Source organism: Diadema antillarum, unplaced genomic scaffold (assembly GCF_040938485.1).
Source record: "Diadema antillarum isolate AM-2024a unplaced genomic scaffold, OU_Dant_1.0 seq00000368_RagTag, whole genome shotgun sequence".
In the NCBI taxonomy this organism is placed as follows: domain Eukaryota; kingdom Metazoa; phylum Echinodermata; class Echinoidea; order Diadematoida; family Diadematidae; genus Diadema; species Diadema antillarum.
The window spans coordinates 1,681,959-1,696,592 of NW_027271369.1; the positions used below are offsets into that span (position 1 = coordinate 1,681,959).

General features: G+C 37.6%; 2 protein-coding genes across 2 annotated transcripts; both read right to left on the minus strand.

The window, feature by feature from the left end:
* Positions 1-4,109: 4,109 nt before the first annotated feature.
* On the minus strand, positions 4,110-6,452 carry LOC139731287 (uncharacterized). The gene is made up of 2 exons (XM_071642172.1): positions 5,671-6,452; positions 4,110-4,928 (listed from the first exon to the last, which is right to left on the minus strand). Exons 1-2 carry the CDS (start codon positions 5,961-5,963, stop codon positions 4,280-4,282), a joined length of 942 nt encoding a protein of 313 aa, XP_071498273.1. The 5' UTR covers positions 5,964-6,452; the 3' UTR covers positions 4,110-4,279.
* Positions 6,453-9,762: 3,310 nt separating this feature from the next.
* On the minus strand, positions 9,763-13,243 carry LOC139731323 (uncharacterized). Its single transcript, XM_071642212.1, has 2 exons — positions 12,707-13,243; positions 9,763-11,967 (listed from the first exon to the last, which is right to left on the minus strand). Exons 1-2 carry the CDS (start codon positions 12,997-12,999, stop codon positions 11,319-11,321), a joined length of 942 nt encoding a protein of 313 aa, XP_071498313.1. The 5' UTR covers positions 13,000-13,243; the 3' UTR covers positions 9,763-11,318.
* Between the last annotated feature and the right edge of the window lie 1,391 nt (positions 13,244-14,634).

Below are 14,634 nucleotides of genomic sequence, written 5' to 3' on the forward strand. Positions count from 1 at the left end.
TTCAAATTCCTCCGATAATTAGTTTCTCTCTAAAATATGATTAACTATTTGTACCAACACTATACCATCCCTTTAACCTTCGAATCTGCGACAAATTTCCAACTGTACTAATCCCATTATCCCTGTACGGTTAGAAAAAAAAAACTAACACAAGTTTTGTCTACGTTCAGTTCCTGAATGTTTGAATCATTCAAATCAACTTAAATCAGCTTTGTATTAACAAAATACTACGAAGATTTTTTCCTAAATGTTGTATGACGAGAGAATCGACTGCTATCACTTTTAGATTATGAAGATATCAAACTCTATGAATATCATGAATTACAGTTTGGTGCCTCTGTACTTCAGTAATGGTATATCTAAATGCAACAATTCTTTCCGTGTATCGTATACTTCGGCTCAAATCATACAGTCGTCGCTTGAAGTATTCGAATACAATATTTAACATTCTTTGCCAGTCCTGTTAAAATAACATAAGCTTTGATGGAGATTGGACGAAATATTGCCAATTTGACCTTTTGCTAATTCCATCTTCTAGAAGAATTACTTTTATCCTTTCCATATGAGTATACTCATATGCATTTTATTCTCCTGCAAACAAGCCTCAGACATACAATATGTTACGTTCAATCCATATGCCACAGGTAGTTTTTGTGAGGACGACCATGTCATAAGACATGGCTCGACACTAACTTTTTTGTTTGGTGGCCCGATGGGGCCACCAAAATCCTAAATTTCAAATTTTTGGTGGCCCGAGAGAAAAATGTGGTGTCCCGAAAAAAAAACAATAAAAAACATTAAAAGTCCTGGTTTTTTTTTTAATGAGTCAAATATTTAAGTTTTATGATAGTAAGAATTAAAAGTTGGACATATCTACTCATAAATTAAACTTGCAACACTCACTCTCAGGCACTCATTCAGTCCTTTTCATCCATCCTTTAAACAAAATTAACTGCTAATTTCCGGCGCAAAAAGTTACGAATTTATTGACATACTTTTCAAAAAATTGTGGTGGCCCGAGGCGGGCCACCAAATTTGCCCTTCTTTGAAATTTGGTGGCCCGACTTTCATTTTTGGTGGCCCCGGGCCACCGGGCCACCGTTAGTGTCGAGCCCTGCATGAGAGGATGTTTGTTTTAAATTGATATAACACTTTTGGTTGAGACAGAACTTCAGGTTTCTAACATTTTTGGTGAGATAATGAGAAACCTCCTGTGAGGTGAAATGTGAAAGAGCATGTAATTTCAAGAGGCATTCAGTGTTTATTTGAGGAAAATTGGTTCTGAAATGGCTGAGATCTCAAAAAAAAAATCTGATATGTATGGTGGGACCCACCTTTTATTTCGATCGCTTTGATTTACTTTGTTTTTGGGTGTCTCAGCCATTCCAAACCGATTTTCATCAAATGAACTCTGAATTCCTCTTAGAATGGTATCCTCTGTACCATTTTATAAGTGGTTTCTTGGTATCTCGCGAAAAGTTAAAAGCCAAATTCTCATCTCCACCAATACTATCTATCCCTTTAACCCATTTCTTTTCTTTCTTACGTGTATCTTGCCACGTCACGGTCGCTTGCATACACAAACCATAACGGTAACTCCACAAACCCAAACACACACGGAGAGATGGGCAAACACTGATGATATTCATTGGGCAACTATCTTGTAGTTCTACGTCTTGTACATTTTTTCTGTATAGAGGAATTCAGGTAAATGCTGAATCATTTCTACGCTCTTTTATCAATTAAAAAAAAACTTCAGCTGAATGTGCTATGTTATCATATTTCTGATAGCACTGCCAACCGAATGTGTTGACAATTGACAGTGCACGGTTGTTGTAATACAAAGAGCAAGTAGAAGTCCAAAGGGGACTTTCCTCAAGTGGTCCGCTCGCTAGTAGACAAGTTTTGTATTTACACAGGATCATTCTTTTTTAATCAGTAACGGGCCTTTCTTCGTCAAAGGGTTCAGGGTCCGAAGAATGAGAAGGCCTCTGACACGCACACGCACACACACACACACACACACACACACACTACATTCACAACATGCTTACCTGAAGTTTCGGTGTAAGTTTCTTCAATTTGTCTCCCTCTACAAATTGAATTTGTTAAGATCACAACTGCTGATCTGTAAATTAACAGAAATGTCGGAAAAAAGAACCAGTGGGACTCGAACCTGTCATGTACTGCTTTCCGGCGACACCACCTGGTTGCCGGCATATATATGTTATATTTATATGTTATATTAAGTAGTCCAAGGCGGACAAGGCATACTAAATGTTTACTATGCTTACAGTTCTTGCCATAACATAAATAAGATTATACTTGACAATTTCTTTACGAGTTTTTATATTACATATATATATAATATATATCATAAAATACATTATATAATCAAATGCGTTCAGCTTTAGTAATTCTAGCATGCTATGTTATGTTATATGCTATGTATAATCATGTTTTAAGTGTAGTTGTGTTGATGTAGTCCCTAATTGTTTTATCGGTATTTGTATAGGGCTACTCACAAGGTGAGGAACAGCGTGTGGCTGGAAAAGGATTCGCGCATGAATAGAATAAGCTGAACTCAACTGATCATTGCTGCATTATAATTTTAAGGCAGGTATCATGGTGGTATTGTATATTATTGAGAAACTTACAAGCCATGCAGGGCTTATAGGTTATGTCTCAAGTTTATCCTTATGTTATGAAAATACAAAGATTTTATGCAGAAATTCAATTCTTAAAATAATTTTTGAGGCTAGGTTTTCAAGAGTTTAAATCCATCAAAGACATAAAAGAGATGGAGCATCCCTGTACTGCAATCAGATGTTATAGTGTTGTTGCAATAAAAGGAAATGATCGTGATTGGTAAGTGGATGTTTTATTTCTTTCTTCTTTATTCGTTCAATAAAATTTATCTATTCAAGTTAAACATTCGATTTTAAACGTATTTAAAAGACAGTAAACATGGCAATGCCGACACATAAAGTTATGTCAATTAAAACGGGATAAACTGCATAAAGGACAAAACACATATTTCACGTACATTACTGTAAATTTAAAAACTAAAGATGTGTAGAAAACAAAACGCGTGTAATCATCAAAGCTAACGATTTGTACAATTATTAAAGAAATTACATCTTGAAGTTGAGATCAGACGGTTTGGTGAAAACGAGGGTATTATGATAGTGGTGATCTGCAGCTTGACGTTTTACCACACTCGAAAGTGTCAACCATTTTGTCATTGCATATAGCAGGAACAACATTATCGTAGATCATAATTAAAGCCATATATCATTTTTTTCATGTCTGTAGATCAACCTGTGATCTAACAGATTGTATGAACGCACTAGGATGGGGTTACAAACAGTGTATATAAACAATCTCTGAAGGTTTTACACTCCATAGACTTCAAACGTAGGCCTGAGTTTGTTTACAAACAAGAAATATAATCTATATGACCGTGACTGTCATTCTTATACTATAAATGTCAACTGGATTGCAAGTGTATGCATTGTGACACATCATCCCTTGTTGCGTGGAATGCAGGCATTATAGAGGGAGAGCTGACAGATCAAAGTACATGACTGTGTAAGGATATGTAATTACTGTACTTCAGCATTGTTCAGCTTACTTTATATTTAGGTAAACAGACATATTTTATCATTCCAAACATAGCTTTCATAAAGGACAATGTATACATTATTATTGTAGGTAACAAGTATATTACATGTAGTATATTCAAGACTCTGAACAATTAGATAATCGTAATAATGGTGGATAGTGCAATGTCCTCTGAGGTGAGAAATTTGACAAACTGCCACAATGTGCCAGTCATTGCCAGTGACCTACAATGGTTGAATTGCGATGAAATAACACATATTATATGGCCCTGTGCAGAATCAGTAATCTATCAATATTGATGATTCATCTCAGTGCTACAGAAAGTCAAAGATCGCATTACTTGTTCCAGAGATGTTGCTGTTTTTAAGAGTATTGTAGGAGCCGTTCTACAAACCAAAGCTGCATTTGTAGTTACACCTCATGTGGTTCTCGATTTATTAGTATCATGTAATCTGACCATCTCCATCATGGTAGATATATACTGCACATAAAATTCTGGCCTACAATTGAAATACTATCTGACTATACCAGAAGTGCATAGACTGTTTATTACTTTCTCAGATGATGCACTCACCATATTAACATAATATTACTTCAGTACCAGTTATGGCAAAGGGGTGTTGCTTGATTTACTATGGTAAATACAATTTACTGACTACTCAACAGGCCGTTGTTTAAGCATATCCTCGTAGTAAGGCATCGCTTTCTCAGCGAGCTCCCGCACATCTTCTGTTACCTCCTCCCAGGCCGGGACTGCTGCCGGTGGAGTGAAATGGGTGCTGTTTATGGACACGCCCAAGAAGGCTACATTCTTATAGATGTTATCACCTGCCCATTTCCACGACTTGGCTACCTCAGGCGATCCTGACCATTGTAGGAGCGATTCTGAGTAGGGGAAACCCACGGCTTCACAGAACTCTCGAATTACCGTTGCGGGGTTGGTGAGAAGAGCAGACGAATCAATGACCAACGGTGACGGATTGACATGATCTCGTATGTAGGTCCAGAGATCGTGGTGCTGCTGGAAGACGGCATCGAGCGCCAGCTCCTTGGCATAGAGGCGGAAATCGAAGGAACTTTCATCAGTTTCGTTGAACTTTAGCCCACCGGATTTTCGGAGCTGTGCGAACCACCCCTTTCTCATAGACTTGTACACGAGCAGAGGATGCCGGATAAGGAAGGCGTGTTTGTATCCTTTTGGGATGAATTGTCTTCTCTGTTCGGTTGGCATAGCGATGCTTTCATCTTTGACGAAAACATATTTACTGGTTGATTCCTCCAAGTTCTTCTTGATTGTGGCAAACCTTCATCATGTAGGAAGACAGAAATAAAGCAATCATAAATCATTATATTACCCAAAATCATTACAGTACTGTCAAGCAAGTCTTTTCTACGAAAATAGTGGATTATTCATATTTCCTGTGGTATAGTAAATATTGTCAATTTTCAGGTTCACTGTTTATTGATGATATTCTTCACGTCGTGTTCGAGTCTTGCCGAGTACTGAAGTCCTTGGACGAGATGTTTGTACCCATGATGTCCCCCTCAACCCCAAACCCCGGCCCACCATCACAGGTGTAAAAATTAACACGTGGAAATGCTGAAGTATAATACTGACATTTGCAGGGTCTCCTTGAAGACATCAGTCACAGAGGCTATAACCTTTGTGAATAAGACCACAGTGTATTTTTTGTCATTATCGGTTTGTTATTACTGTTGTTGCTATTTTTACAGCTATTACCACTACACTTCAATAATTTTGCGATTACTACAGCTGTTACTGTGATTACTTGAATAATAATCTACCACAATTAGAAATTATCGAAAAACAAAAGAAGCGCACCATTTATATTATTGTTCAATCATAGCAATTTAGATGTAGATACAACTTGTACATAAAGTGTGAATTGTAACAACTATAAAGATGTATAGTATGATGAGATGCAAATAAACCTGATTTTTAGGCCCAAAGTCAACAATTTATCGTAAATAAAAATTCCTCCTTTCCATGGGGACGAAGAGTCAAAGACGCTATAGTCAACTTACGGAAGTCTGTCTGGAAAGATGTTTGACTGTGGAAAATATTTCTCCATAGCCTCAGCAGCTGTCTGGAACATCTTCTCGTGGCCAGCATAGCTAAATTGTTCGTCTTTAATCCCAAGCTTCTCTAGTTCCGTCAAGGCAAACTGACAGAAGGCGAACGGTTCCATCCAAACCTCGCAGCCTGGAATCCCCGACATGCATTTCGTGAACGCCGTCGAGATCGATCTTGGTATCATCCAAAGAAACGCACGGCCTCCTCTTTCGCCGCCAGGGTTGTCATCCGGTACATGAGACATTGCGAGGTACTGTATGATTTGGAACGAAGATCTGAAATTGGTCTTCACTCTGTAGAGGTGCACCACCTACTGGGACTGCCTGTGATCGCGTCTGTTCACCGAATCATTTGCAAAGTGGCCTTTGATCATAATATTCAAACATGGGGCGTGGTCCTGATTCGTCGGGCCTGTGGGCCAATTCACGCTTGTAACTACTGTCTCAAGGTGAAGCGATTGCAATGACTGAGGTCGTTGGATTCCTTTCTTTCTTCTTTCTGTTCTATTCTTTTATTTTACCTGCTTTTATCCCCCTCTCTTTTTTTACATTGAATAGCCACGCCCCTTGTGGTGCGGGCGGCTGTCGAGTGGTGTGGTGTGCGTGGAGATGTCCTGATGTCGCATAGTTTATGTGCAGAGTTGGGGCGTTCTCGTGTGGACAGCGCGGTGTGGCCGTGTCTTTGCAACATCATTTGGACTTTGGAATTTGCCCATGAATGCTTAATTACTATGCATAGAATCTCTGGTTATGTATTTCAATACCCCCTATAAACGTCCTTTTTTTTTCAACGTAATACCGCACGGCGGCACTTCTGAATCATTCTATATATAATGCATCCATGTACTTTTGCATTGTGGTGGCGTGATGTTGATTCTTCAAGCCTCTTGAGTCTTGATATAGTAATTGTGGCACAATTCACGCTTGTAGGTGAACCGATTGTATTGACAGAGGTCGTTTGTATTCCTTTCTTTTCTTCTTTTGTTCTATTTCTTTCTTTTATCTTTCCTTGTTCTCCTTTCTTTTACATTACATAGCCACGTCCATTGTGGGGCGGGGGGGGGGGGCAGTCGCATGGTGTGGTGTCGTGTCCTGGGGCCCGTTGCATAAAAGCAACAATACTCAACAGGCAATCAAAATAAAAAATTCCATGGAAGTTACCATTGGATGGCCGCAAAGTTACTATAATTGTAACTTTTATGCAACATAGCCCCATGATGCCACATAGTTGACGCGCAGAGTTGAGGCGTGGCCGTGTGTTGTTCCGAAGGCGAGTTTAGCAATTATTTTCGCCTCATTTCTCCCATTCATTACAAAGCAGACTAGACATATCATTCATTCCTTTACTCTAATACTGATGATATTTTTTTTTCACGTTGTTTACCACTTCGTGAAACTGGTATTGCAATATCTGATATTAGTTATCAGTTCCCCATTTATTTAGAATATTTTGATTCTTTTGTCGATTCTCAATTACCTAATTTTTGGTCTATTCTCAATTACGTAATTTTCAAAGTTTAGATACAGTTTTGTTTAAAGATGAATTAACATCTACGGATTGGAGTAATGTTTCCAATGAAGATGAAGTGAATGATTCTTGTAATATTTGTTTTAATTTGTTTGATACTTAATATGATACTCAGTTATTTTGAAGAAAAAGAATGACTACAAAAAGTTCCTAGATAGGCATCCATGGTTAGATAAGGTTTTGTTGAAAAGTGTGAATAAGAAAAATTAATTATTTTACAAGTATAAAAAGAATCCTAGAGATTTGAATAGATGGTCTTATGTAAAATGTAAGAATATTTTGTTAAATATTTTGGGCTTTAAAAAGAGAATATTTTATTGAGCAATTTGAATAATTGTTGTAAGAATATCATAGCAACATGGAGAGTGATAAATAATGTTTTTAATAAGGAGAATTCTCAGCTCATTAAGGAAAATAGGTGATGAAATTATAGCTGAGAAATCTTAGCCTTGATTTTTCGAAAGAAATAATATGAAAGTTAAAATACAAAAAATAGGTCAGTTGTATCACAAAACAACCGTACATTTAAAAGTTTTTCAATAAAGCCTAACAAATAGGGAGATATCACTATTTTTTTTCAAAAAATCATAACTGCAGACATTTCAGTCAAGAAACTATTTCATTAAAACTATTGTTCACATTTTGTATAACTATTAAACAATACTTAACATTGATTACACTGATTAACATTTTTACATCGCATGTTTCTATCCCAAACTCGCATTTATAAAACCATTTTGAAGCACTAGGCTGGGATTTTGGATCATCTGCAAACGGGCGATAATGCCTTTAATCGATTTCTGCACATATTATGAAGGCATACCACAATAAAGCATATCATTTTTTTTCAATACATGAACATGCGTGTCGTCATTCACTACCTGCATGTATCTTTAATGTCAGTGGTCGAAATTTCAGGTAGACTTACTGTGATAGGCCCTTTGTTTAAAAATATTGATTCAGTGTTGCTATGATTCAAATAATTTTTAAAGGATGAAGACGAATTTGGCAAAGTCAAAATATATCTGTAGGCCTACCTTATTGAGAGGTTATGGGTAGATACTTTTGCAATTTGATTTTTTCCCTCCTGTTAGGAGTAGAAATGCCGCGAGTATTTTGGTGTCGTTGTTGATTTGTTGTTTTTTTTTCTCTCTGTTACTGGCAAGAAAAGTTTGTGTCCGGCTGGAGATCTCCCAATAATGCTTAATCCAGTACCTTTCTTTCTGTGATGGGGTAACCACTCTCTATGTATTTTTGGTGTCATTTTCACAATTACGATACTTCTGGACTTTAATAGCTGGTCCTGCATGAGGATCTTTGAGCCCATCGAGAAATTCTGTGGGCTTCTGTCGATGTCTTCCCTATCTCCACACAAATAAAAACTTTTAATTCTTTATAAAACACCTTAACCTTTTCATCGTGATCTTGAAAAAGACTTTGTACAACAATTCTGCGTCAAATAGCATGTTCCGAGAAACATCTAATATCGTCACATTTTACAAACTTTTCTCCACGTAATTACAACAGCATACTTCAATCACTTTTGTATTGGGCACCTATTTTGGAAGATGTTAGACTCTACAAAGTCCTTGAATGAGAGCATGTTGTCTCTATATTTCAATAGCGGTATATCTAAATGTATAGCATTTCTTTCCGTGTATCATTTGTCTTTGGCTGAAATCACACAGTCGTCGACGGACAACGGAGGTATTTACAATAATTATTCTATACTCGCCACGGTGGCAACTGCATGGTTTTCAGCAATGCATCATTCTCAACCACACTGGCGTACCTTGCATGCTCAACTACCATACAATATGACACTTTAGAAGAGCCAGAAGTGCACAACATGTGCTGAGATTGTAGTTTATTGTCTCGATGCCCAGATGAAGTACGAGCATAAGAGAATATCTCCCGCTGGCGACTAGACTATACTCTATTTTGTCTTATCAACTATCCACTGCCACCTGGTTGGTCGTAATGAAAAATCCCATCTATAATACATGTGCTTCTCCCTGCTCCCTGAGTTTAGCATGCTTCCAAAATCTTTCCATAAGTTTTTCACAGATTCGACATTTCCTATATCATATTTACTTTATATAGTTGTTAACATTTTTAGAGGGTAAACAGCAAAAACTTTTCACAAATTTCCAAAGACTCAACTTTTCTATTTTTTCATAGTATTATGATTTGCGAAGGGGAAGACAGGTTTTCTGCTGAATTATTACCTTTTTAACCGTATAGAACCAGAATAGCGGCTGCAGTATTTATACCCTAACAACTTATACAGTTAAATATTGCCCTTTTAAATGGCATTAATTCGATACCATCAATTTGTTGTAGATGTGTGACAGACGATTGATTCAATTGCCATGTCAAAAAGGATGGTGGAAAGATTTTGTGAATATGACCTTTGGATCCCATCTTCAAGAAGAATAAATGTTACTTCATCTACTTTCTCTTTCTCAATTATGTAATCAACATATTGTCACAGGGTACGTGTATTACGCATGTTATTCTCAAGCTTGAAAGAGCTTTCAAGATAAGCTACGTTCAATCCACATGGAGCGATTTTTTTTTGACGTCTAACATTTCTTTAGAGGGTAGCTGTTTTTCAACCCATCATTTCTTTTTTGTCTTTTCTTGCTGTGTCACAGTGCTTGCATACTCAAATCGTATCAGTCATCACACACACACACACACACACACACACAAACACACACACAACACACATCACTCAACATGCTCACGGCTATTGTCATGACATGAATAAGATTGTGCCTAACCACAGAATATATCTGTACGAATAAATACACGTATTCTCTGTCCATATTGTTTTAAAGTGTTTGATCATGATTAATGTTCAGTGTTTTCAATTTGGGCACGCGTTCTGATATACTCTAGATTATGATCATATTTTGATTGTAATCATGTTGATGTACGTCCTATTTGTTTTGTCGGCACTCACCAGGTGAAAAACAGCCAGGTGCATAACTAGAATAAACTGAACTGAACTGAACTGATTTTTGAACAAGCCATCATAATATAGTACAGGAATGGATATTTTACCACACAATTTTATTGCATAGTTCACTCTTTGGTATTCATGGTGGTATATTGTATACTTAAGAGAACTTAGCAAGCCAGATTTAGTTTTAAGCATACAGGGTATAGGTATTCTTAATACATTAAGTTTATCCTTATTTGTTGAAAATACTGAAGATTTAAGAGAAATTCAATTTTCAGTTACTTTTGAAGCTCAGTTTTAAAGAGATTAAATCCATTAAAAAAATGGAGCTTTCCTGTATTGCAGTTTGGAATTATGCTCGATAAAATACAGTCATGTGGCCAATATTTGTAAGTGGATCGATGCATTTTTTCTCCTTAATTAATTCCATTTGTCAATCTAAGTTAAACGTTAGATTTTTCTAAGAATTGGAAAGGCAATAGAAAGGGCAATGATGAAACGTGACATTATATCAATCAAAACAGGACAACTTACTTTAAGACAAAACACATATACAACGTACATTACTGTAGGGTTGCAAACTATACATGTGTAGAAAAAAAACTCATCAAAGTTACCAATCAGTCCCCCAGTTAAAAAAAAAAAAATCTTGAATTTGAGATCAGACGGTTCGTTGAACACAAGGGTATTATGGATGGTGATGATTAGACACTCGAAAGTTTCAATCATTTTGGTCATTGCGTTGAAGGAAGATTAACTTGTTGGGCTGGAGTAACAAGCAGTGTATATAGGATATTTATAAGCAGTCTATCAGCATAGACCCAGAGCATATTCCACATCGGTCTTGGTAAAAGAAACTAACTGTCCAACGTCGTCATTCCTAAAGTATATTTTATCTGATGTCGTTTGTATATTCATATGTTTCGCATATTCATTACAGTAATGACATTATCATCCTCTGTTGCATGAAATAGTGGCTTGGGTGTGACCATGTACTGAGTATTACCTCATTTCATTTCATTTCATTTTTTTTTTTGGGGGGGGGGGGTAACATGGCATGCTTATTTGATTTATTTAAAAAAATGGCAAATACATTTTCATTGACTACCCAATAAGTCGATGTTGAAACATGTCCTCGTAGTACGGCATCGCTTTCTCAGCGAGCTCCCGCACATCGTCTGTTACCTCCTCCCAGGGCGGAACCGCTGCTGGTGGAGTGAAATGGGTGCTGTATATGGCAACGCCCAAGAAGGCTTCATTCTTATATGCGTTTTCACATGGCCACTTCCACGACTTGCCTACTTCAGGCGATCCGGACCATTGTAGGAGCGACTCTGAGTAGGGGAAACCCACGGCTTCACAGAACTCTTGAAGTACCGGTGCGGGGTTGGTGAGAAGAGCAGACGAATCGATGACCAACGGTGACGGGTTGATATGATCTCGTATGTAGGTCCAGAGCTCGTGATGCTTCTGGAAGACAATATCGACGCCATCCTCCTTGGCATAGGGGCGGAGGTCGAAGGAACTTTCATCGGTTTCGTTGAACTTCAGCTTATCAGCTTCTAGGAGCTGTACGAACCACCCCTTTCTCATTGACTTGTACACGAGTAGAGGATGTCGGATAAGGAAGGCATGTTGGTATCCTTTGGGGATGAATTGTCGTCTCTGATCGGTTGATATGGCATAGCTTTCATCCTTAACGAACACATATTTACTGGTTGATTCCTCCAACTCTTTCTTGATAGTTGCAAACCTTTATTATTTAGAAAGATACGGATGAAACAATTACAAATGTTGATTTTACAGATTAATTATCATCATTACTGTCCATGATGTTTTTGTTCATATTTCATTTTGAATTCCTAGTCTTTTCCCTGTCGCATAGTAAGTATCGTCGATTTTTCTTAAACCCGGATGCTAGATTTAAACGTGACCTCATATCATACCTACTCCTTTAAAAGCCCATTAATTGGCGGCACTGTATAGTAAAGTTGATAATGCTTACGACGTTCATACGTGTTTGAGTTCTGCCGAGTGCTATAACCACCGAGGACGAGATTGTTTTTACCCATGACAATGCTCTCGACAGATCAGATGTAAAAATAATTACCTATAAATTCTTGCGCAAAAATAATAGTGGGGCCCTCTGGAGGACACTGAAAAGGCTACCCTTTGTAAATGAGACGAAAGTATGTTTGTTTTCTGAAGTACATTGTCATCATTGTTACGATCATCACTACTACTAGTACTACGATAGAATTAGCCTAAGATTAAAGACTGTATATAACCTGCATTACATTCAATTCAGAACCAAAATCATGGGCATCAAACCTTGAGATATTTGTTGTATTTTGTGACAAAGTTACAGAGGCATATAATTAGGTCCTACATAAAAATAAACTGATTTTTAAGTCCGAAAGTAACCATGTGTCATATCAATGAAAATCCCTTGTTAACATATCAGAAGACTCAAAAGAGCTTAGTAAACTTACGGTAGTCTATCTGGAAAGAATGTGGTCCCGGGCAAATAGCCCTCTACTGCCTCGGCTGCTACCTTGAACTCTTCCTCGTGGCCAACGTAGCTCATGGGACCGTCTGTGATCCCAAGCTTCTTCAATTGCGTCAAGGCAAACTGGCTGAGTCCGAAAGGTTCCATCCACACCTCGCAGTCTGGAATCCCCGACATGCATTTCGCGAACGCCGTCGAGATTGATCTTGGTATCATCCACAGAATCGCCCGGCCTTCACTTTTTCCGCCAGGGTTTTCTTGCGGTATATGAGACATTGCGAGGTTGGTGAGGAAAACAAAAATATCTCTTCACAATGCAGAATTATAACAGCAAAGTGGGACGACTCCGTATGTAATCGAATCGATCTGTTCACCGAGTTGCTTGTCAAGCGGCCTTTGAACATCTAGGAGATTCGGCCTTTGATGTTTGTTTCCCCACGAAACCATTATAATCTGTAAGTATGTGAGAGATAAACACAGGTTTCGCCATATAAATACTAATATGATATAAAACATACGCGTATATGTGTGTGTGTGTGTGTGCGCGCGCGCGCATGTATCTTGTCATGGCCCAATATCTGCTTTTATAATCGTACTAACTTTGAAACGAACATCACTAACACTATGTTCTTTATAGATTCAGTGTCAACTGGTAGGCCTACTCCTAGGAATTTTGCTACAGCCGATTGTTGGCATTTAGAATGACTATATCTGCAACATCTTCCTAAAATACGTTATTTTTCTAGCCTCAATCTGATTCTTGCCAGTTTTGTGTCCATTCTGTTTCAAGATCACACAAGAATCAGATGACCGCCACGATTACGGGTCATTCGTGCACACTGGGCTTTATTGCGTCAGAAATCATGTGACCCCATCACTCATGAATTTATGCATATGAATATTCATACAAGTCAACAATGTAGCACAAATTGTTACATCCTCTCCTTTTTGAAGAATAAACCTGTGCATTTAGTGTTGCAATTGGAAAGGATACAATGCTTTCTGTTCTACAAGCCTAGTTCAGAAAAACAAAACAAAACAAACTTGTTATATCCAAATGTATGGCGTGCTATTTCTTGTATCACTCCAATCTAAAAATGTAGCTGACCCTATTTTACTATCAGAAACTTCTAAAAGAATATACTTTAAATCGTGAAACTTGTAAATATTCAAAACTAAACACATTCATGCCACTTTGACAGGCAACGTATTCGTCAATAACAATCGTTCATCCTCAAAAACCGATATTAGAGAATATGCCTATTTACCAAAAACGCATTTAGGCCTCTCTATAATGTCAACATCAAAACCTGTACGTGTAACAATATCTGGGCTCCAGAAAATGTACCTGTCGGGACAAAATCATATCCTAGTCATGCATGTGTGCATGTGTGAATAATGTACATTTATACGGTAAACAGCATTCATAATCTATGAATAATTGACATGTACACTGTACATACATACGGTAAATAGCATTCATATTCATAGGCCAATCATAGCCCCTGATGTCAAATCATCAAGATGTGATCTAGCAATGACAATGTTCTCATAGCTGTTGATCAGTCTCTATCCATAAAATAAGTTCAAATAGGCCAGTAGCCTAGTTGTAAAAACAACTTTCATTCTTTTCTTCTTCTTTTTTGTCACATGATACTGTCTGATGATCTCGCACGTCTTTTACGTCACTTGTGAAAGTCCAATGGAGATTCTTCTAGATAAGTGATTCTCCCTAATGAACTCAGCTTTTAATTACGTCCTCGTGCTTGGGGGATGTGTTAGCTATTGTCTGTGTAGCTTAGGCCGTAGTGACTAGACCCCTTCTGTAGTTAGAACTTCATTCCAGATCCCACCGCCCTGTTGAGTGGAAGTGCCATTATTATTATTGTTATTATCATTATCATTATCATT

What these genes read in the sequence shown, in the direction of transcription:
- LOC139731323 (XM_071642212.1), bottom strand. Translation starts at nt 12,999, where the DNA reads ATGTCTCATATACCGCAAGAAAACCCTGGCGGAAAAAGTGAAGGCCGG. An exon ending in TTCTTTCCAGATAGACTACC is followed by an intron (nt 11,968 to 12,706) that starts GTAAGTTTACTA and finishes TAAATAATAAAG; the next exon opens with GTTTGCAACTATCAAGAAAG.
- LOC139731287 (XM_071642172.1), bottom strand. Translation starts at nt 5,963, where the DNA reads ATGTCTCATGTACCGGATGACAACCCTGGCGGCGAAAGAGGAGGCCGT. An exon ending in ATCTTTCCAGACAGACTTCC is followed by an intron (nt 4,929 to 5,670) that starts GTAAGTTGACTA and finishes TACATGATGAAG; the next exon opens with GTTTGCCACAATCAAGAAGA.